The sequence below is a fragment of the Harpia harpyja genome, chromosome 22, assembly GCF_026419915.1.
Source record: "Harpia harpyja isolate bHarHar1 chromosome 22, bHarHar1 primary haplotype, whole genome shotgun sequence".
Classification (NCBI taxonomy): Eukaryota; Metazoa; Chordata; class Aves; order Accipitriformes; family Accipitridae; genus Harpia; species Harpia harpyja.
The window spans coordinates 2,202,628-2,227,600 of record NC_068961.1 but is presented as its reverse complement, the minus strand read 5'-3'; the positions used below and the strand labels follow the sequence as shown (position 1 = coordinate 2,227,600).

At 43.1% G+C, this 24,973-nt stretch overlaps 1 protein-coding gene across 8 annotated transcripts in view; it reads right to left on the bottom strand.

Moving 5' to 3' along the window:
• GPM6B (glycoprotein M6B) overlaps positions 1-24,973 on the bottom strand; it is a 112,576-nt gene that overhangs the window by 15,606 nt on the left and 71,997 nt on the right. The window contains exons 1-2 of one of the 8 annotated variants that reach the window (XM_052773811.1): positions 16,583-16,872; positions 9,186-9,305 (exon numbers count right to left, since the gene is read on the bottom strand). The exons of 2 other annotated variants lie outside the window; for them this stretch is intronic. In XM_052773811.1, coding sequence (XP_052629771.1) covers positions 9,186-9,305; positions 16,583-16,643 — 181 coding nt within the window. In that variant the 5' untranslated portion in view covers positions 16,644-16,872. Of the gene's footprint in view, positions 1-6,374; positions 6,463-9,185; positions 9,306-16,582; positions 16,873-24,973 lie in introns of those variants that run through there. 5 more of the 8 variants (XM_052773809.1, XM_052773810.1, XM_052773817.1 and 2 more) reach the window with 5 other exon arrangements.

Genomic DNA, 24,973 nt, shown 5'->3' with positions numbered 1-24,973 from the left:
CTATCAGAGGAAATCATCTCTGGTTTTCGTCTTAACACAGAGGTCAGGAGTCAAGTTCAGACACCAGACCTTGCAGAGCGATCCTCTGCTTCGGGGAATCTGCCTGAACGCAGCTCACAAGCCGCACACCGGGCGCGATGGCAGTTGTACATGTGAGGCTGGCTCGCCTCTGCAGCATCTGCTCCCGGGTCAGGCCCAAACCTCCGCGAGTTAATCCAAGAAACGCTTGCACCTGGTGCAGGATTTGCAGTGAAGGATTATCCAAGAGTAACCACGCTCTGATCCAGCAGGCAACGCTCAACACACATGCGGTCACAGCCACATAAAACAAACAGCCTTTCGGGCTGCACTCCTAAAGGGGAAGGTGACTTAACGCTAGATCATTGCTTGGTGTGGAGCAGGTTGATCACCTAATCGTGCTGATCCACAGATTGCTTCGCAGAAGGATCCCATCAAAGCTAGGAAATAAAAACAGCTGGAAGCAAAGCCTATGGACTGACGAGGTCCAAAAGAAAAGCTGCTGGTTTCAGAAAATGGGAGCAGCCTGCTTGACAAAACTAAAAATTGGCGTATACCCGGGACTGACGATTAACACCCCCGAACCAGGCACTTGTCCTCCCAGTACCCCACACTGCACAGCCGGCTTTCCAGGCCACTGGCGGAACATTCGCCCTGGAGTTTGTCAGATCTCTTACCCGAACACATGACAATATCTGCCACTAATCCACAGACACTAGAACACAAGCCAACCCCCTCTCACCTCCCAGCGACTGGCAGCTGCACGTAGCATCTTTTACGTCTTCCTCTACAGCCCAAGAAAAAGGCATCACAATATTTGGGTGGCCTTCACTTTATCAGTGCAGACCACGGCCAAGATACGCCCTAAGAGGTGTCTAAAGCAACCGCGCTATTTTGAACGAGACAGAGAAATCTGCCCGAATGTGGAACTGCAGAAACTACTCACCTTCACGGCAAGACTAAAGCAGGGAGCAGAGAGACTTCAATGCGCAGGGAAATAGCGCGCTGCCAACTTGCAAGTGCAGGAAGCATCCCAAACCAGCACGTTTCCGAGAGACAGCACCCTTCCATACATAGTCATTCTGCACCCAAATTGACAGCAGAGCTGCACAGCCTCCTGCCAGAGGGTAACTAACTGCGGGACACAACCTCATCACAGTGCTGGGGCTGCCAGACCCCCCACAGATCCCACTGTGAACACTCTTTATGAGCAGCTTAAATCCATGCCTAGCCTGAGCAATATAGCCGGTTTTATAATTTTGTTTTAAAGCAAGCCTAAAACACTACTGCCAAGAGCAGCTTTCAAAACCAGCTAAAATTTGAAGCTCATCAAGCACTAAGATACGCTTACCAATCTTCCCAAACAAGAACTGAAACAAATCAGAGGATTTCTGAAAAAAATGAAAGCTTTCCAGGAAACCTGCTTTATGGTCTCTCTCTGTAACCCCAAGTCAGCAAGTATCTTCATACAGTACAACTGAAACACCATGATGATGTTTGCCTAGTTCATGTTCACAAAATAACGTGCTAACGCAGTGATGACAACTGCAGGCTGAAGGCCTGCGAACTCAGGCTGACAAAAATAAGTAGTATTAAAATAAGTTTAGTTCCAATTTTCTGCTAGTTTTACTTTCCATATGGCCGACACACTGAACTTCTCAGCTGTATATCCCACTTCCAACACAACAGTGTAAAATGATTTAAATATGAAACTGTACAGCACAAACACACATCACTGCATCTCCCCTTTCAATGGCCATTTTGTGCAAGGCATCACTAGAACCTTTTGTGCAACTCAGCAGAATAAAAACATTTTTTGTCCTCAGGCTGGCGAGCAGCAGTTGCCATGGAGGCAGGTTAATAACAGCCCAATGATTTGCCCAGAGCTGCCTCTGATCTTGGCTACAGATTTAACACACTCTCAGAAGGAGGCCAGCTAAAACAAGGACTGAGATTATTCTCTAGGGAATGAATGCTATTAAAAACACACACACACACAAATATTCTTGCTAAAGGACAAAAATAAAGAGAAGAGAAAAAACAGGAACCGGCTATTCTTTTAATCTCCTGGAAACTATCAGTCACAGGAAATTGGTAAAGGATGAACCTACATATGTACATAAATTGGCAATTGGTTGCTTAATGTATGAAGAACAATTATACAATTTACCCAGCAGTGTACAAGCTATTGCATATATGCAGGAGCTTAGCCATTCAATTTCCCATGTCAAATGGCAATTGTGTGGCTAAATCTTCTTTGGGACTTTAAGTATGGCTTTAAGATTTAAACTTAGAAAAGCAAGGTAATGCAGAATTAATGGAAAGCAGTCTTTAACAAAAAAAAAACCAAACCCAACAAAAAAAAAGGCAATTCTCAGACTCTAACTCATCCTACTAAGGTCAAGATGGAGTGGAATGACAAAATCTGTGCTTTGGAAATGACAAAAGACAATGCAATGGGATCAGGTAGCTGTCTTGAATGCTCCTAGGGCTTGCTCTAAGAAGTTTACACATCAGCTCTTGAAGCCCAGACTTGAAAAGCTGACACAAACACATCCCTCAAAATGAAGCACTGAAAACATGATGTAAGGAAAGAGTGTCCACACCTCCTGGACAGAAAACCAGCCTGTCCTCTAATGTCCCAAACTCCTCCTAGGTTGAATTTGTGCCTCCATGTATCTCGGGTACGAACCATTGATCTCATAGTCAAGGTCAGTATGGAACAAAAAACAAAGGAACAAAGAAAACCTGAAAGGAGGTTTGAAAAGCTCTCCATTTCAGGGAGATAAACCTCCAGGCTCCCATGGCTGTTTTCTGAGTTAGTTCCCACTCTCTTTTCCTTAGAAGTTTCGTTTCTTCCCCTCCCATAAATCTGTCTTGCTGTTCTGAAAGATGAAGCAATGGGCACCATTTTTTTCTCATCACTTACTTCCTGTAATTGTGTAATGCATTTTTAGAAATCCTGGCATGTTGGACACCTGTCTAGTTAATATGTGGTAGAAATTACACTGCATGTTCAACCACAGAACCACTATCTCCATTGGCTTCAGCACCACAGCTCAGGGAGCATGTGTGGAGGAATTGTTTTAACAAAAAGAAGGTTGCAAGAGACCCAAGGAAAGAAAAAGCACTAGGTAACATCTTAAATGCAGCCATTGTATGTAAATCAGGCTCATTATTACACATACTTGGGAGCCTGGTGTTGGCAGCACTATTCCCAATTCACAAATAAATGTACGAGGAGAACTCAATACTTTACATTCAGCCCGCTTCCGCAGTACTGAAGATTACCCAATACCAAGTGTGCATAATACCATCAGAGTCCTAAACCACCATGGATTTTTGTCAGAAAAAGAACTTTATGTCAATGGAAGCAAATGCCAATTTTACTTTCTGCCACCTAATGTATTTTTAAAAATCTCCATTCTGAATAGCTTATGCATGCTAGGATGTACATTTTCATATGTTACAGCATGACTGACAGCTAGGGGGAAGCAGTGAGGAATGCAGGAATACATTAATACCTCAGAAGCAAAAATGGAATTTACCTCCTTCTTCCTTCTGTGAGAATAAGCCAGTGAGAATAAGTCTTATTCTTACAGTAAGATAACTTTACTTCTCACATCTATCACCCACACCAGCAGCCAAGGGTCAGTGGCAACAGTACAATAAGATAAAACATTTAATCTTACAAGGGTAAGTCTGAAGCATGTGACGAATTTCTCTCCATACTTTAATAGAAGCACTAAAATAAAAAGGCTGTGTGTTAAATCACTTGGAAGTCTTCGTTGAAGCTCTATCCTTACCTATTCCTGTTCATCTTAAATTTTGCTAATTTACAAAACATGACACAAAGCTAAAACCTCTGTCATGAATTACAATAAATGCTCACACTTTTGGATTAAGTGCATTAAACAGACTAAGTAAGTGATGAGCTCAAATAGAGAAAATCCTTTATTTTCCTCCCACAAACCTCTTAAAGCTCTTCCACAGAAAACTTCCTTTCAGGTTCAACCTTCCTTCATTTTGCCTTTTTGTCCTCTCCAAATCAGTAGTTGTGAAATTAACTTATACTGAAAATGAACTTGTCATGAGAGCAAGAAAACTTCATGTGAGGGTACTTTAGTCTAGCCAGATCAGTAACCTCCTCCCCTGCATTCGCATCCCCCTCTCCCAGAGTTGTAGATCAATAAATAAGCCTTCTTAGCCAGCGTAGTATCTGTGATGGAGAAGACGTGACCTTTGGAGACCACAGCCATCAGGGCTGCCAGAAAGGATGAGACCTGAAATCCAGCAAGATCACTGCGCTCATCCTTCACAGCGGCTAGCATGAGAGGCTTCAAGTGAAATGCAGTGAGATCTGGGGTACTCTGATTCATTCAGTAAATCTCACCCAACCTCTACTATTTAAGAGCTACTCAAAGAACAAGTAGCTCCTTTCTGAAGGTTATCAGCATTCATTACAACTTCTCCAGATACTCGATACATATATAAGATACTTGGTTTCAGCACTGCCATACAGCCAATTCCCCGCTTCTGAGAAGGTATTTATTGTCCATTATCAGTTTTAAGCCTGCCATCTTTAAACTTCATTAGATGCTTCCATATTCTTGTGTAGCATAGAACTACAAGTCCTTGCTCATGCTTCCTGTGCTGGAACAGGCGCAGAGAGAGCAGGAGAACTGGTACGCGCTAAGAACAAGCATCTCACAGCCTAGGAGCACCATTAGCAGACCCCTTTTTAAATCCACAAAGCACCAAGTATCTCTGTGGTACTGTATGAGTAACGATAATAAGCTGCTCCTAATACTCCAGCAAAAAACCAGTAAGCATAAGTTTAAAATCAAGCACATTTTCTTCTAGCACGATTAACAAAAAAAAAAAAAAACCCTTGCAGAGGTTACCAACGTTCATCAACAGAAACAGTAAATTTTTTCCTTTCACTAAAGAAAACATAACGTTCAAATTGGAGAAAAGGCTATTTTACCAAGGCAAGGTTTCTCTTTTCCGGATGCTGTTAAGTGACAGAGAGAAGACTCTAAGAACAGACAGCAGTAAACACAACCCCCTTTTTTCTTCAAATCTCAGGCCCAAACTGGCACTCCTTGTAGAAGAAAAAATTAGCATTCCCACTGCAGGAATCATACCTGTTTCATGCGAGGACAGATGATCCCAATGGTCTTTTACAGGCCTTATCTAACTTACCTTCTTCAAATTTACTGAAATACACACACTACCCATCTATATCATTCCCAGCCTCTGCAAGGCTCATTAAGCTCACGGGTGTTCTGAAGGCGTCTTTTTCAGACAGTGCAATCTATGAAATACGAATCACTACATCCATGCTTATTGCAAGCGCCCACCTCAGGGGGTTGCTGTGTGAGAGCAAGGAGTCAGACCTGCATGGGAAGAACACCGCTGCCCCATCAGACAGTGGGATGACAGAATCGCTCTTGTCCAGCTTTTATTGCTTTTGGACAATGGTCAGGGAAAAGTTTGTTTATTTTAATTCATGTCTTCTCTGTTTTACTTTTGGCCCACGAAACAGGGGAAACTGCAGCAGAAGAAAAATACCCAATTTATACTTTGGAAAAGACCTTACTTTGAACAGGTTTATATGGGAATCCTTCATGATGCATATTTTTTAACTGTAAGCTGCTTCTACAGAAAAAAAATTAAGTAGGTGATTTAAAAAGAGACTTCTCGCATAAGGAATAGCTAAGCAGTATTGATATAAGCTTTGGCATTATTCCTCCTGGAGACTTGTTCTTGTGTTTTACTATCCAAAATAACCCTTGGGACTTTTGCACAGCCCAAGCATGTGGAAGGGCTCATTGACACGCAGAGCTCAAAAGTGCAAACACGCTGCACCAGCAAGGGCAGCCTCTGGTCCAAACCGCAGCTTTAACTCTCAGCTGACGTATCAACAACTCACTGCTCAACGTGCCTGAAGACATTCCTCCTTTTTGCTCTCACCCTGACCTCCCTCCCCTTGCTTCACCTATTTTTGCCGCCTTGGAGAAACACTCAGTAGGGTCAACATGCAAGAGTTGCTGCTCCAGTAGGTGCCAGCTCAGGTGATTATTTCAGACAAACTCAAGCCAAAGAGGTAAAACAGAAGAACTGATGGGCAGACTGCCAAAGATATTAAAATACCTGAAGGTCCAGACAGGCTCCCTGGGGGAGGTCCAAAAGCACCTAAGCACTTCAGTCCCGTGGGCTACTGCAGCAGTTCTGTGAAACCTTCTGTAAGGACACCTGGGCTTCCTAGATTCAACCATCCTCCAGACCCACCTGTATTTGGCTGATACCATTTTTAAAGCTGATTTTATTTTAATCAAGGGCAAATATCTTACCTGGAAGACTGGAGTTGAGACTCTTAGCTCCACCCTTCTGGCGGCTGTAACTCACCTCACTCTCCATCAGCCTTCAGCACTCATCGGGAGAGCAAGACTTTTGCCACACTGGATTTCAGCCACCGCTACCGATTGCTTCCCCAGTTGACTCCTCCCTAGCTACAAAGAAGCAAACAGAAACACAACCTCTCTCCCTAGAGCTGAGGGCCAAAAACAGTGAGCGTGGGGATTTCAGCCTGGCAGATCTAAGATTCAGAAGGTAAATTCTCCATTTCAAAGATAACTGAAGCTGCCAAGATCTTCCCAGACATTTACCCAACTATGAAACTAGAGGAGCGGTAAGAAACGTGAAACACAACTGCACAAGTCCTTTGCCCTGCAGCAGCTTTCATGCAGGTTATTTCCCCAGTTGAGTCCCCACCACACCATTTTCAAAACTTAAGCTTGCTTCAGTAAGGGAGCAGGCTGTTTCAGTGAGATACTCCGCATTCGCAGGCCCTCATGCACTCACAAAACAGCTGAAACACCTCCCAGCATCTGGGGGAAGCACGTTAAGGAAAAAAAAAAAAAAAAAAAAAAAAGACTCCCATAAAGCAAACAACGCCCACCCAGCCTGGAAGAGTGCCTACAGCTAAGCTCATGTTAAACAACCATTGCTAAGTTTCTCTTACTAAAGAAAAAGATGGTACTTTTGCTTCCTGGGAAAAAAATTGTTTTAGGCGTTTTGAAAGGCTCATTAATCTTGCAGGTGTTCTGGGGATGTCTTGGCTCCAGCACCACAGTGAATATCCCACGCTGACTCTTCCCTTGTTGCTCAAGTGCCAGATTAAAGCTTAAAATGGGGAACGGAGATCATGTCGTACACGGAGACCCTGGGAGAAGAGGTGGATGCCACAAGGACTGCCACAGAGGTGCTCTCCTAGTGATGTCCATTCGGACACTGACAGAGGAGGCAAAGTAGAAATACCCGTACTGCAAAGGCACCCAAGAAATGACGTGGCTTGTCAAAGAAACAGAGAGTTTATGTCAGCTCAGTAGCCAATGCCACCCAGCAGCGGGGAGCTGCATGCCAGTACTGAAGGGAGACGCGTTACAGCTGAGACTCGTGCTGTGACTGAAGTGACATTTTCCCTCCAATCTAAAGGAAAGGAGCAAAGACCAGTATTTTCACTGTGGCTAATCCATCACTGGCAGATTGATCTTACCCAAGACCTGTTCAGAGCAGTTTCACTGCTGCCTAAAACCCTTTTAATTTCTTGAAGTGCAGCCGTTTAAAGCACCTTCCCTTGAATTGGCATAGTTGGGCTTTGTTGGTGGGGTTTTTTTTACCCCCATCAGCAAGAACCCATTCATCTTCAGCTCCTCCACGACAGGCACCACATTCACCTGCATGTTATTTCAGGAAGATTCCCAAGGCAGCCTGAACAGGGTTCAGTTGCCTAAACAAGGGTTTCTAGCACCATTTTAGGTGCCAGACTCCCAGCTGCTGCGACAGAAGGCTGTGTGTCTCCTCTGCTCATCTGTGCCAGCACATACGGATGTGTCTCATCACTGGGGACAGCTGAAGGGGCACAAGACCCTGAAACTGGGCACCTGGCCTGCTCCCCCCATGTCCTGCACAGCCCAGGAAGGCAGCATTCGTAATCTGCTGTTCTTTCCTGAAGCATTTCTCTGGTGTATAAAATATCCCATGTGCACTGATCTGAAGTTTGGGAACGTCTTCTAGAAGCACCGAGTCTGTCACCCAGGTCATTTATCATAAAATATGGCCAAAATGAATACTGATATTGAAGACAGAAATCACGATTTGCAACTTAAGTATTTGCAAAAAAAAAACCAAAAAAAAAAATCCCAAACAACCCAAAACCAAAAAACCACCCCATTCTGAAATACATAAACATTTGAATCCTAAAGAACAAACGTGTGCAAATATAATGGAAAAGGGAAGGATTAAGCAGCAAGCTTTGGTCAATATTTCCCTGCAGTTGCTGTTAAAGTCTCTGATGCGGAGGCAGGCATCTCCAGCAAACAAGCTGTCAAGCAGGCTTCAGTCAATCAGCTCCATAAAGAGAAGAGGATTGCTGGATAGAGCTAGCTGCAAATGGTATCTCTGAGCATTTATATCCTTTGCTGTGCTAACCCTCAGTCAGACTGGAATTTTCCAATGCAATCAATCGGGTGCTTGATTTCAGGTGCCTCTCTGAGATGCTTCAAAACAAAATCCCCCCAAACTCTTAAAATGAAGCTTCAGGAAAATAAAATAGGATCTTTTGAGGACTCGAGCCAGATATCAAAAGGACAGGCATGTGGAATCACCAAAGAATCTTTAAAGCCTCAGCTGAAATCCTCCTTTAGGCTCTGACATATGCACTTACTGCTTCTAGCAAGAGAAAAATCCAACAAAACCACGGAACATTATCTAGGAAGCATATTGTAGGAGACCAGTGAATCAGATGTGCTGTCACTGCTTTAGTGTCAATTACTGCATTTGTGGCTGATCAGTTTGATAGATTCCACCTGCATACAAACCCCATACTATGCCATCTCATCTGTAAACAGTTTTGAAGCAATCGGGCAGCACAGTTAAAAGGGAGGTGTTCCTCACCATACATTATTGTCTTTCAAGCAGTAGCAATGAAATTTAAATTTATATTCATATGCAAGAACTAGACTCCTTACATCCTTAACAAACAAAACAAGAAAAATAGAAGAACATTTATCTTAAATTGTTAGGACTAGTGCAAAGCATTAGGTTTATGCTACTACCATTTCTGAACTCTCCATTTCCCTTTCACCCAGCCCTTTATTTACCTTGAATCCCCAAAGGACTAATATTGCCTCTCAATGCTGGCACATGATGGTACCGGTGTGGCCTTGAACTCCTGTACATCCAGTGGTACCTGCCAATTTCCATTTCTGGTCTGGTGATCACTGCCAATTTTAGGTGGTAAAAAGTCAGTGTCACCAGCAAGTTTTAGTTCAGTACTTTCAGTCATTTAACTTTAAAAATAAGAGCCCAGAAAAACACGCTCTAGTTTCAGAAACAATATAACCTTATAAACCAAGGGAGGGGGTGGAAAGGACTATGGACAGGGAAATGCTCACACAGGTGTTAAGAATGGTTGAATAGCTAAAACTCCACCTAGGATCTGAATTAAACACGTAAGGAAGGACTCCCTATTCCTCCCCGCCCACCCACTCTCACGTCTCTCTTTATCCATGGCAAAGAGCTCTACTCCAGAAGTAAAGGAAGACAAAGTCATGGAAAACCACATTACCTGTTTTTTTTAAAAGACCCTTAATCTGTCAAAGAAAATGGTTATTGTCATGTGTAGAGGTAGGGCAAACAGGAGTTTGCTCCATTACTTTCTTACATAAAAAAACAACAAAAAAATTCATGGGCTTTAATGCACATAGGCTCTGCTCACGTATGATGAAACAGACTTGTCCCAGGTGTACAATGAAGGTGAGCAGTTATCCTTCTCCTAATCTTTTCAGAGGACAGACGAAGCTCAGCAATGAGACCCCACATGCTGTAACACACTTGATCCACTCGCACACTCATTGCACACTCATCGGCACAGGCTTCCGAGCTCCCTGAAAGAGGCCAATGGCAAAACGTCAAACTACTTTTGAACCTACATGCTCTCCCTCGGCACTGCTATGGCTTTGTTAGGCTGTCAGAGCAAGACAGACAGACAAAAAAAGTAATCGTCATCTCCAGCCAAAATAAATCCAACTCAGCAGCATTTCGCCAGGCAGAGGAAGTGAAGGTTACAATGCTGAAAACCCATCTGCTGTAGACTTGGTCAGAGACGAATTTTGGGGGGCAGGGGGAGTAGGAATGCCATAAATTTCTGGCTGGTGAGGGGCTAGGAAGGTCCTGGACCTCATCCCTCTCTCATGGTTTTGCTGCTGGTGCAATGAGGAGTCTGACACAGCTACATTTACGTACGTCAAGAAGAGAAAACACCTTGGCCTCAAATCTAAATGTTGGATGTAGAGATTTGAAACAATAATTTGTTCGTCTCCTACACCAGCAAATGAATTCCAACACTAAAACAGTCTTTTGGGTTCGGGATGCAAACTTAGTATCAATGGCTCCCTAAAGCATGCCTGTGGCTTGGTATTTCTCCCGTCTCTGCTACTCACGCACAAACCAGCAAGCAGGTATCAGGTAGTATATTTTTCCTAAAAGACATTATTCTGTTTTGTATGCTTTACCCTTCCTTTTAGGAAAGGCAAATTCCACTTCTTATGAGCATAACCAAATTCAAAATGTGTTGAAAATGTTGTTCCAAAATGACTGTACATGCTCAGGATGGTATCATCTCCTTCTGCTTACACAGGAACAGCCCGGTTTATGAGGTCAAAAGGAACGCCATAATAATTGAACTGGATACAAAATGGAAAACAACAGAATTCCTTGCTAGTTCTGCATACTGTCTCCCCCCTCCATCCCAACTCTCTGCTCCCTGCTTTTTTGAAGCTACTTACTGGACATCGGTAACAGATTCAGATTTAAAAATAAATAAATTAAAAAACAACCAGCTGCAAAGACTTCCAGAAAGAAAAAGAGTCTTCATTTGCACTGCAGCATCTAGACCAAACCCTTGACACCAAAAGGATTTTATCCTACCAGGCCTGAACCCACAATTTGAGATTTCTCCTGCAGTGGCTATGAAACCAGAGCAGCAGCACCGGCAGCTGGCTTTCTCCCTTAGCTGGGGGGGGGCACCGGTGAAGTCACCGCGCTCTGCTGTGGGACCAACATCAAACCCTGAAACGTGGAGACAGCATGTAAACTTTGCAGCATCATTTCTGTAAGTGAAAATATTCTATGAAGTTGGGGTTTTTTAATTAGCAATTTCTGGTTTTGCAGTAACAGGGCTCCCCTCTTTAGGAGCCGGTTCAAACTCCATAAGGGATCTCAGTTTTTCCACTGCTCTGCAAAGAGCCACTTAGCAATGGCTGTTTGGGAGCCCTTACTGCACGCCTGGCATGACCTCTGAAGTTGAAGAGCATCTTCTGGCGATTTCGCTGGGACCCACCCAGGCCCACTCATGCAAAATCATCACCAGGACAAAAACCCCACAGGCTTCAGTGGCATAACAACTACCGCACACAGTACATATGAATTAGAGTTTAACTCTGTACCCTGAATAGTTAGGAAAAACAGCTTCAAATTACTTATTTATCTTTTGCTTTTTGAGGAACTAGCTACACTAATTGCATTCCCAGGTCTAGGTCACAACCCAGCTCACGCATCTCGAGGCTGAAGCAGGTTGTGCTCGACCCTGCACAGACGCACCAGCTACAGAACCGACGTTTTCATGTCACGCCACGCGGGCACACCGATGGCGACCGTGGGGTTCAATAGTTATTGGGAAGAATCATCTTGCACACCTGTAATAAAATCCCCAGTGCCCAACACCCTCGTGCTTGCTGCCTTTAGCGTATGGTTTTAGAGGAAACAGTTAGGACATTCATCTGTCGCAGCTGACGAAGCGGGAGCAAAGAGAGGGTTGTCCTTTGGTCATTTATGATCTGGCGATGAATACTGCATTAGGAGCAATGCTGGCCAGAAAATGGGGAAGGGTCAGAGAAACCAAAGGGGACTTCCCCAGCCCTCCTCGCTCCCCTCTTTAGCCCCTTTGATCCCACTGCAGAGTCCACTGTGTACATGCAGTGCCATCTGGGCTGCCCCCCCCCGTTACCGTATCCAGCGGCACATATGTCTAGGTTTTCTGCTTTCATGAGGTCATTCAGACCAGTATGAGTACGTTCGCCGAGTGTTTTTCAACCCCCTCCTATTTAGAAACCAAATCCTATTCATTAAAACCTAAATCACTAAGCCTGCCAAATTATTATCCCCAGAATATCGCATGTCCCAGATTCTCCCTGGGCTGGACCTCTCTTTCTACAGTCGTATTCTTCAGGGACTTATACTTAAAGCAGTTGCTGTTTTCAGGGGATCTAAAACACCAATGAACTGCTTGAAACAGGAAAAAATATGCAGCATACTAAAATCTTTAAACGGCTTGACAGCTCTGATATCACTGTATGAGCCTAACCTTAAGGGGGTACATTTTGGTTAATAACTGTAACACATACATAAAAAAAGTCATTTTTTTCAATTTGCTGTAACAAAAAATACATCTGTGATGCATCAAAATGTCGTAAGCTCACTGTGTAAAAAGAACTTCACTAAAAGTGAAATAAACTGCTCATTAATTCACTCCTTTCTTACACTGCACTTTAGCAGCTTCACTTACACTACCGCACACAGTTGTACAGTTGTCTTGAGAAGTATTTTCTTTCTATTTTTGACTAGCATATATTTGTCTATTTAGAGTTTAAAAGCGGAAAGATTGCTTCATATACGATGAAAATAATAAAGCTCACAACCATTCCTGAGCACGAGGTTTTCTTTCATCGAGAGCTCATTAGTAGGGAAGAGCCAATTAAAAGGAACCTTTGGTACAGCTGGTCAGGCTGGCTTTCATTATTCGTCAGCACAGCATATGCAATTTGAACATCATATGCATTCATACAAGGAACCTATATCCTAGTGTAATGGCGTTCTTCCATCCTCCCATGTGTAACTGGTGAATTCACCATGGTCATCCACAGTTGGGTTTTATTTTGTCTTTTGAATTTGCAACTTGGTAGTATTTCTCATAGTTAAATTAAAAGGGAAACTTCTTGTCTCTGTTAATGTATATCAGGATCTATATCCTTCACTGCTGATGCAAAATGGCATTTCATTTTTCTTATTTATTCCACCTCAGTAAATCTGCCTGCCCAGTCCTCACATTTTGATTTAATTTAATGGCTGCAAGATAAACCCTGTCATTTGTAATAATTTGTAAACCTTCATCTTTAAAATGCATCCAATCTGTCCTGCAGCCCTGTAAAGTATCTGTTAAACATTTTGCTTCAGCTTGCTCATGGTGTTCTCCTCTGATAAGGGCTGCTGATACGCAGTATAAAGCTGACTTATTTCTTATCTGCATCAACATGGGTGTTGTTCCATTTCCAATTAAAAAAACTGGGGCAGCAGCCACTCATCTGGGTGCAGAGAAACAAATGTCTGATAAACACTGAATCCATCAGCTGGGTAATATCACTGCCTGAATCAGGCAGGGGATTCATGAAAATAATTACTAAAATATAAAACTGGAATTCATATACAATTTAGCAAACTTTAAAAATCTAAGTAAGTTCAATGATTTTCATTTATCAATCAGTAATTAGTTATCAAGCACATTAGCTTGCGTAAATTGTCTCAGCTACACTGCAATCCAAAATAGCTGGCCATCCACATTTGCCACAGGGATGGGAAACATAAACCAGTACCTATGTGACACCACTGTTCAGATCTGACTGTATGAAGTGCTCGAACTGAAAATAGATCTCGCTGCTCATTCCAAGTGCTTGAGCAGTACTGCTCTCCAGCATTCTCCCGAGTACAGGGAGCCCTGTATATAGGCAGCATGTAGTCCCAACCCAACTTCCTCCAAGTATTTATTCTATACAATTACAGTACATCCTTGAGGAGGTCCTTGCATTCAAAAACACAACCCAGAAACCTGTAGTTTAAAATTCTGGTAAAGGGAAAAACCCTCTTAGCTTAAAAGTATGATTTGCTATTATTTAAATGCAGATACTTTCCCCAGAACTCAGCAGTGCAAAGCATACTGTGTGTGAACCTGAATACCCAAAGTGAAATGCTCAGGATCTTCTCTTGCTCAGTCTTAGCAATAGTGACATCCCCCAAACTCCTTCAGATGTCGTTTTATCTCCTTAGAGTTTGCAATTCATTTCTGGGAGGAAGAGTTAAAAGACTTTGTGATAACACTTCGATTGCTTCAAGCTGTGGCAGTTGCCTTGCAATCACTGGGTCTAGGGCATCTCATCAAGGATGCCCGTTACACTAAGTCCAGGCGGGATCTTAGAGGAAGAAGCAAATGCTGCAAGCCTGGCAAGCATGTAAAGCACAGCAAGCAAGAGATCCGGTCCAGACAGTAAATGGACACATTTTTAAAGGGGTCAGCTTCTGTTTTGTACCCCAAAATGAAGCAGCAGCATTTTCCTGGAAGTTCTTCACGCAGAGAAAAAGCTCATTTTCCTCCATGAGAACTGCTGGTGAAAGAGCCCTTTTGAAAAATCCTGCCATTTCAGAGGTACCTGATGCCTGCTGAGCCCATCTAAAAACCCGACTAGGCTCAACAGTCTTAGCACTTTGGAAAATCTGTCCCCCTCAAACCGAACCACCGCTTCATGGCAGTAACTTTGCAGGGGGATTTGGGCTATTTATTTTGCTATTGAAACTAGGAGTAGGGCTGCTTCAGCTTTCTGCATTTTAATTTGCTGTGAAACATATTGGGAATTTAAGTGAATAGAAATAAAGAGCATAATGTGAGAGACCATGTGTTGCTTTCAGAAATTAGGAAACTGGCAAGAACAAAGGCTTGAAGTGTTACATACACATACCTATGTAACAGATCCACAGTATAAAATTATCACAGAAAAACTAGGAAAGGGTGGTAAAATTAAGATAGAAGTTCCCCTGCTTGCATCCTATGAAAGCAACAGATCAACCACCTTGACTTAGTAACAGATTCACTGTTCTACATGTTGTGCTTTCATCCTTGCCAAAATAAAAGGGAAACCATAAACTCATCATGAACACATTCAGCAACACATTTCGTTTTGCACAGCTGCTAATGCATACAGATAACTTTCTTTGGTGTTTATGGTACATGAGTTCTATCAGTTTAAAAGAAACTCATCAGTCAGAAGAAAAAACTGCTGTAATTTTTGAAGAATGATCTATGAGTTCAAGGTGGGTTTATAGTCAAGGTATTTAGGACATTTTGTACATTAATTACTCAAAATCTGCAGTGAGGTGGGTTATTGTCCACATACACTAATGGCTTTCAGAGTTTAATCTCTCATCAGTGGACCTCCTTCTGTGAAATCCCTAGGGGATTATGTAGTACTATGTCTAATCACTTGACAAATTTCATTTACTTGAAACTGAAGCTAGGTTTGAATTATAAAAAGTGTGTAGGAGGAATCAGATTCAAAGTAGGAAAACAAAATCTGGTACTGGACAGTACTGGGGTTTATCATTACATTCATATCTGAACTGTTTAACAATAAATGAAACCGAATTGGTTTATGTATTAGTAAAGCAAAATGTATTAGTTGTGTATCAGCTGCTTATGCCTGTGAGATACTCAGATTGGTTATATATGACACACAACAGGTTCAAAAGTATAATATGACTCATGTAAAAGGGCAGTGGAAATTGTAATGGTTTTGTTACTGCTGTATCATTTAGCAAAAAGATCTTGCTATGATTAGTGCAGTAGTCTGCTACACTGAAGAGGGACATTTATTTGGCACAAATTATATGATGCAGAAAAAACCCATCCTTTGCTAGTTCAGTTTACCCTCTGAAGTTCAGCACTCCAGACCAAATAAATCACCTGTAAGGCTGGGTGGATGAAGCACCTCTCCTTCTGCGCTGCTGTCTCCCTACCGCAGAACCACTACCATGGAATTGTTCTCTCCAAAAAGCAGCAATTCTCGGTGATTAACACATCCTGAAATCTAATGTTGTGAAACTCATTGCATTATTCCCCACTATCATAGCGCAGGCAGACGTCTACAAAAGCAAAATTTGCCAGACAACACCACAGAAAAGGAAAAGGAATTTAAAAATAAGAGTAGCATTTGGCATCAAGCTAAATACACGAAGGTTGTGTGGTATTATAATCTATTACATGTTATTATAACCTAGGTCTCCCACACTGCATTGCAAAGCCTTGCTACATGGCTAGTCTCGATGAAAACAACAGATTACGGCTCTGAAAATGACATGCAAACACACAGGCACACGCTACCTCTGTAAACCAAATTATCCAAAATCCGTCAAAGACGCAGCAATTACAAGACTTCTTTCGCAAACATAATTTTGGGCAGGGTTAGGACAGATTCAGAGCAAATACAGACGCAGGCAGAAAGATTGTTGCTCTATTAATTTGTTGTCAAGCCATGCAGGAAAGGACGGCTGAAAGCCCGAAGATGCAGTAAGGATTGTTTAAGAGCTATTCGAAAAAGTGACAAAACTGGCCTAAACCTCTTTAAGCCCCCTGAATGAAAAGATTTAAACAGGCTATTGTTAGACCCCTGGGTACCTTTTTTCTCTTGGCTTTGTTCTGCATTTTCCTCCGCTGCAGTTTCCATGGCTGGCTTCATACCATCCACCAAAAATGCCGCCCCCCCCTCCCCCCCCAGCAAGCACTTTTTCTCTTCGCCTCCTTTCTCACTCCCTTCCGTCTCCTATTTACGGCGGCGGTGATTGAGTGGCTCTGTTCTCCCCTACAGTAGATTACAGTCCTTTCCAAAATGCCAGAAAAGTCTTGTCAGCTTCAATTTCGCTCCGCTGACTGGTCCACGAGGAGCCGTGCCAGCGAGCGCTCAGCCATACGTCACCGCGGTCCCCAGCTATAAAATAGCCATCCTGCGCCCGACCGTGCCCCGGCTCGCCGCGTCGCGGGGACCAGCATCACCAGCTCGCACCCCCTTCCCCTCGCCCTCCGCTCTCCCCCTCTTTCCCCCAGTCTCCCGAGGCTCCCGATGAATGTTAATCAATTCTCTTGGCGGTGAATGGATTGGCGACGTTGGGAGGGGAGATGCGGGCGAGAAAGAAAGGAGCCCCCCCGGCCGCCGTGGGGCGAGCCCCCCGGCCGCCGTCTCTAAGGGGAGTGCACGCCGGCACACAATCGCAAGGCTGCCTTTCCCATGGGATCTTGTTATTATGCTTCGCATTTTGATTTATTCCACATGCCCTCTGCTCTTTCAAGGGGCGGGGGGCGATGGGTCTGTTCTCTCTGTTTGCTTTCTTTGCCGAGTAAGTTCCGCTCACCCACGGCAAAAGACTGCGTGAGAGAAGCATAAAAGCAAAAGTGGGCATACGTATACGTACGTGGAAAATTTAAATTCTTTCTCTGACTGGCAATTGCAACGGAAAAAAATGCACAAAAAAATCCAAGCAAGCAGAAAGGAAGCAAGCTCAAGGGACCTAAAATGCACATGCAATACTTTAAAGGATAAGATGTTTAAGAAAACACAACTTGGGTTTTAAAAGGATGTCTGCCGTTGGAGACCTAAAGCCACGCTTAGAAGCAAGTGCAGAGCTGCTGTTAAGCACATGTTTGATCGCTCCCCTAAATCCAGGCGGACTGCAGCACGACCTAACGAGCTGTACTAACGTGGCTCCGGGAGCAACAAAACCAGGACATGTCTATGTTCCACTGCGTGAGGTGACTTTAAGTGTCCCCAGGCCGCTCTGAGCAGCCCCACGCTCACCACATAGGGGTATTATACACCTTCCAAACCCCAAGATAACTGACATATTTAAGGCTGTACTGTTCTGCAGCTAATTAACCTTGCTTATCACTTTCCTTGTCTGAATGGCCTCGCAGTACGCCACACTGCACAGGGCAGACATGCCCAAAGGCACCCCTTTTTGTGCGCAGGGTGATGGAGCAACCATGGAGTAACGGCCTTTGTGGTCTGGCAGGCTTCGCTGGTCCAGCCGCCGCAGCCGATTCTGCAGGCTGCAAAGACTCCTAGCAGATTCAGCAAACGCTGGGGATGTTAAAACCTACACGCTGCATGTTCCATATAACAGATTCAACCGGGAGAGTGGGAAGAGGGAAGCAGTCCAAAGATTTGTAGCTGCAGTTCAGTCTCTTCTGGTTAAAGTTACTACACCCACAATTTTACTGTGCATTTTTATTTCTATAGATGCCTAGTGAAAAGCACAAAAAACCTCAGACCCAACCTTTAGAGAAAGTTCCCTTCTCTTGCAAGAAATCAGAGCACAAATCCTCTTCTCTCACCATGGTCACCACCATTGTTACTTTGCTTTAGCATTACTGCTCAGACACGTGCTTCAGCCCAGCTGCCAAGAGGTCTTGGACTTATCCTAAGATTTCATATCATAGCATCAAAACTTGATGTCAAGCATTTCCCTAAAAAGCTTTCTTGGAGTCCAGGAAAAGTCCGCAGTTGAAGCTCCCACCTCAGCAGACCTTTTTATAAGCAGGATGAAGTTAATTTGTAGAGGAGATGAAGTATCCTCAGGAACCAACATGAGGCAATGGGGTTGGGTTCCTGAAGGTAATCAAATCAGCAGGTCCAGCAGATATCTCAACCCAGGTGCAAGGCGTATTTCTCCAATCTCCCTCTCCAATGCCCACACAGCACTCCATACACATACTGGAATCCTGCCCAGCAAGACCATGTACTGCAAACGCACTCCCTTGAGGAAGCAGCTGAAAGGTGAAACCACAGGTGCTGTTTGCTGTATTCTTTTAACCATTACTAAAAGTTGTTCAAATCCCACAGTCAAGAAAGGACAGACAACTTCTTTATATTTGGGATAATGATCTACAAAGAGTGTTTTTTTCCCCATTTAGCATCAGTAAGATTGAAAATCCATAGCAAATACACCCTGCTTGCTGAAAGTCACACTAATTTTAGTCATTGGTCAAAACAGTTGATTGTCTCTGACATTAAAATTCCCTTCTTGGAACTTCTCATTGTTCAGTCGGTACTACCGCTTGCTGCTGTCACAGTCTACATCTCCATTTCTTCATGACCTTTGTTTACTTTGGAAGGTTTAAAAGGTTGAAACCTCTCTTCTGACTACCCCGAGTTACAGAAGGCCGGTTCAAAAACTAATTCAGGTGGTATAATATTAATGCACTTATCAGTATAAATACACAGAAAATACAAACGTCATCTGGAATTTCCTTTTTTTAAACAGCAAATTTATTAGACAAAACCTATGGTTACAGACTGTCCCCGGAGCAAATGCACTAACGAAGCCCTCCTGTCTGCATCAGGGAGGCCTGCTCCTTCAAACAGCTGCATGCTTTCCTGCTGGCAAGCAGATTTTGTTAGGCAGGCTCAGGACTTCAGAGCAGATGTTTCACGAACACAAAACTAACAGGCTCGGAGACTATTCCCCTACTTTCTCCCAGGATAACCCCTTCCCCAAACAAGCAACAAAAAAGTCAGGGCACAATATCAGAATCAACTCCACAAGAGCTTGAAGTGAAGACTTCAGAAGCCATCAATCCCAACTATTCAAAAGCATTAATTCTACCCTACTAAATCATCCTCTAAAAGCTTCGAGTGATGCATGAGTGTAAAGTTCTCCCCCCCGCCCCCTTCTTACTGCATTCCAGATTGATGTAATATATGATGGGGTTTAAGCACTTATCATCTTAAGTAATTTCTTAATCTTCAAACCTCTGTCCCATCATTGATAAACACAGCAGATAAACTATATGCTTTTCCTCCAGTGCTAACATGGGTGCTGATCTTGTGCTTTGAGCATTAATCTCAGCCAGCAAATTGTCTCATCCAATGCTCTCTCCCTTAATCAGATACATCCTTTTCATAATACATGATGAGACTGGGAGACATCAAGCCTATGCCTATGACAGCACGGCAAAAGACAAAGCCACAAAGGCAGAAATTACAAAAGATTCTTTGAAGACTGATACTCAGCAAACCCTGCTGTACAGACCAGGCTGATTTAGATAACCAGCAACCAGGGAAGGTGGCTAGTTACATTTCAGGAGTTCAGCCCAGCATTTTATCTGTAGACCAAAATGAAAACGAAAATGAGGAGGGGGGCTGAGCAGTAAGGGCTTCTGCTGCTAAAGCACAGCTCTGAGTCTACAGCCAAACCTCAAGATGAATAGCAGTGGAGCAAAGTATGTGAAGACACTGCAGACTAAGACACGTTTGCTGCAAAATAGTTTTAAAAAAAGAGGTTTTAATCTATTTTATCTAGGTTTTCATAAAACATTTAATCATTTTGCTCAGTCAAGTAAAATAGCACAATCGCACAAGTTAAAAAAGGTATTAAAAACCCAACTCTGTTAGTGTGCCAATTCCTTTTGAACATCTATCTTTAATGTCACTGAATCTAGTTTACATTCCTGAAGGCTGAGGAGCTCTATCATAACCTACAGCAAATTCTTCACAAGCTTTCAGGAGATGAATACACACTTGCCACTTCTACAAAGGCTTCACAGAGCTGTAATACAGAGTGTTCTCACATACTTCCAGAGCAATTTGAGATTAGCCTATGAGATCCAAGACTCAGAAGTTAAAATACAGAGACTGTCCCTCAAACAAAACTGACATGTATTCCAAACAACTAATTTTAAAGACAACTTGTAGGATACTTTTTTTTTTTTAAGGATATATGCAAAAATATTCAAGAGAAAGAACAAACAAACATGCAGTCACTTGGTGTGTGTCTCAACATAATTGCTTGTGTTCAGACCAGCTTTAGACCAGTTACCTAAGACTTGAGTATAAACCCCAATCTGAATGCTTATGCAAAAGCAGGCAAATTTTCCATGTGGATAAAATCAAAGCATGACAACAAGCTTTTAGTTGTGCAGCAGTCATGTACCTGGCAAGTACTTTAAAAAAAAATGTGGGGCCTGTTCTTTCAGACATACTAAATTACTAAGAAAATTAAATCCAAATTAATGAACAAATAACAGTGGAAAAACCCTGCACTTTTACCACAGTACAAAATACCGTATAAAATACTAAAAACCATGAGTCTGCACTGCACTTCGGGATCTCAGTGTTGGATTTCTGTAGAAATGGCAAAACTAAAGGCTTAAGCGTGGACAGTGGTTATCTTTGCAACGAAAGAAAATCACCGAGTTAACTGATGCAGGTAAATCCAAGAGTGTGAGCAGACCTCAAGAGTGTGAAGGTGCCAGTCCTGTGACCCCCTTAGTAAAGCCACAAGAAGATGGCAATAACTGCTGCCAATCTAAATGCCTGGCAGCAAGCAGGCAGGCAAAGTAGATGTCGTTCAGTTGTTGGGTTTCATACATTTCTCTGGCCAGCCTGCGAGCTTCCAGCTGGACCACTGCTTTAGTCCACTGCAGTAACAGTCACCGGTGAGAATCAAAGGCAATAAACAGGCTAAATCCAGAACATACGTGGATGGCTAACCTTTATCTGGAACATAAAGGGGAAAAAAAAAAAAAAAAATCCCTTAAAGACTGAATAGATGGTTCTGTACGGCTTTTCCAGTAGCTAAGTCTCATCAAGTCCTAGTCTCAAAGACGACTCAAATGGCAGAGATGTGAAAGCTACCAAAGAAAAGAGCCTGAAGAGCTATAATCAAAGTCAAAACGAAAGCAAAAGTTGGTGGTGTTCTTAAGCAGCTGGGAGGTCCATTTCTGCTTATGAAAGGCAGTGAACAGCACAGAAGTAATTAAAAAAAAATGCTGTTATTTCTTCATCCTAACTAATGGCTTTAGTAAGGTTTTCTTGGGTGTAAGAAACTTGTATTTAAAAAACAGGCCGGGGGAAATAATTCAGAACCCTGACAGACAGAACACGGCAACCTCAAGCATGCCAAGGACTTTTGAGGAAAAGCAATAAAAGTGAAAACAAAATAGGCTACATTTGAAACTGAGCTGGAAGCAACATCACCTCCTGCACCCTTCTCCTGCGAGGTTGTCTGGAGTAGCACCACACTCTTGGCAAGCCAGAAAGAAATATGCTGACAATATGGAGCCCATTTATACTACAGCTGAAAGCACAGAAATATAGGAAACAAAAGAAAAGACATCCTAGCATCTCCCCCAGAAGTAGCTTTCATTCAGCAAGCGACATTTTAGAGCACCAGCCCCGATGGTCGTCTTCGGCTTCTACTCCAGCTCAACAATTTTATGGCAATATGTATAGTTTCCTACAAGTGTAATGCATGGTAAGTTTCAAATACTTTAAATTTAAAACTAGGCAGTGCAGCAGAAAGACGACATGCTCAGCTCTTTTGTCTTCATTCCCTTAATTCTGCGCCTTGAAGACAAGCCAACCTACTTAGCTTTTGCTATGAACCCTCTTCTCCAATATTGTTGCCAAAGCCTACTGCCATCTCAGAAGACTAACAAAAGTTCCTAAATACTCGGACGTACTGAAATAGTATCCTAGATATTTATGTCGAACTTCCTAGCACTTAAGTAGAAGTGCCTCTGGTACGTGTAGAAGAGCTATTCCTGCCAGAGTTTCAGAAGGCAGCAAAGGTATCATTATAATACACTCCTGCTAATACAGCTGCTTAGTCTCAAAACACATGAGAGTTTGAGACAGGATTGGTATTGGGAGGCTACCTGTTGAATTTTTTTTCTCTATCTATCTATAAATAAATCTAAACTTCACTGAGTTCAGCCTTGACACAAACTTATTCTTCTGCTCCACAAAGTCAGATTTAATCAGACAATCCTGTGTTAACTTCACATCCAGTTCTGATTTTCAAAATTGCCCTCCCACTCTTCGCATAGACTTCAGCATCCCACCTACAATCTCTCATCTATTCAGTGCTCGTTTTGTTCTTCAGTCTTGGCCTCAGTCCAGTCTTTTCACAAAGCATGGAAAAAAGCAGGGAAATATAAAGAAGTACAAAACCCTACAGCTCCCCAAAAAGAAACCAGGGGCACTCGTTATAAAAAAGTACCCCACAGTGGAGTGGCATGGGGAGAGACAGGGATGAAGACTCATCCTGAATTTCATAAGGGATTCCATGCATAAATCGTAAGTAGAGATATGTGTGTGTATACATACATACATAAAGAAAACATATGCATATGATTATATACATATTTTTATGGAGCAGAAAACTTTATCGGCATCATCAGAACCACAACGAGGAATGCAAACTAATGTAGAGAGTCACACAACAGGTATTAAGTTTGATAGCGAATGCACAACTAAGCACCATCGCAGTGCTACAGCTTCCTCCAGCTCAAGATTTCAGGGCCAAGAACCAAGTTACCCAGTGTCAGACTGGAGTTTGTGGCAGAGCTAATCCACGCAGCGAGAGCACCATTTCTTAGGCACCATTATCCGCTCACCTCAGTATCGTGGGTTGAAAGGCTGGCCCCACCAACGCTAGGCTCAGCCTTATGTTGCTCCAAGACCCACTCATAGATTACTGGGCAGTTGTGTGTCAATGTTTTGAAAAGCCCATGTAATTCAGCAGTCAAAATGTTGACATAAAAGAAACCATCAAAATAATGATTGGTACAAGGTACTGAAATTAATTGTTTAAAGTTTCAGCACCCTGTAAGTCACCATTTTTGTAGCTGTTTCCCCGATACTGAAAATTCCCATTCCAGTGTAATTAAACTGTACTTTGGGAAAGATCCTGGACAGGTTCTGTCATGCAGCCCTGGACCGCCTGTTGAATTGCAAATATAGTTTCTGTTCACACACAAGACACTAGTCATGAAATCCTCAGTTAAGACACTAACGAAAGGGTCCCCAATTAATCATTGTATTCTTTGCAAGAGCAGATATCCTCATTAGGAAAGCGGCAGGACATTAACAAGTTCCACTTTGAGGGTATCCAATTAACTCATCGGCTAAATATGTGCCAGGCAACTTCGACCGGCCCAGCTTTTCCAATCCCCCCTTTCTAGCTGCATCAATTGGGATCCCAGTCATGTATAAAGTAGCGGTTCTTTCTGCGCTTTACAATGCCTTTGAGAACACCGCCGGTGGACAACAAACAACGGCCGCTGAAGTGTTTAACAGGTCTTTCACTTGCGCCCATAAAAAGTTAAGTGTGCACTTGGAGAGTTCAGCGCAATTAAAAAAAAAAAACCACCACCCTCTACCTTATAAACAGGGAATGACTTAACCTGCCAACAACAAGCACGGTTGGAGCTCCGTCTGGATCATGTCACGCCTCGATTTTTGCCGAACCTCAGCAGTGGGTGATCCTGCATACAAAGCGAGCTCCAAGACAAAAGCGCTATAGGGTGAGTTAAGGACAAAGTAGCTGCTTTCAGCCTAGATTCCCAGATAGGCTGTCAAGTAAAATCCCTTGCCAGGACAGGATTATTCCCTAGAGTATACATTTCCAACACTTTGTCTCGCCTAATTTTTTAAGTGTCTCGAGCTTGGAGCCTTTCAGTCGTTTCGCGGGAAGAGCCATTCTGCCGCCCGGCAGGTTTTGAGGCTCGGCACAAAGGAGGGTTTGCACAATGGCCAGGCCCCCGCCGCAGTCAATGCAGAAGGAGCAGCTTCTCCAGGAGCAGGATCCCAGCCTCCCAAATGGCCTCCAGTCCCGCTGCCGGAAAACCACCCAGAATCCAGACTCTCTTTTGAGCAATCCCTCCCTGACGCTGCCTAGTTACATCCCCATTTCTCTGCTTCTTTCCAAACATGACGTTCACTTGTTTTAAATGGCTGAAAGGCATCATTTCTGCACTTTGTCATGAGTCAGACTAAAATTAATTTTGCATCTACTGCTTCTTCATCTGTTCCTTGTACCATTCCCATCCCATTTTATTTCTGCTCTCTGGGTTTCAGCACATTTGTAACCATCTCCCTTGCACTCAGTGCTTCCCAAGTGTAAACACTAAGCATTATCATTATGTGTTTGCTCTGGAGACCCTCACATTCATTATTCAAAATGGCACTGGGCATTTCTGCTCTCAGTGGTACTACAGACACATCTTGTATAT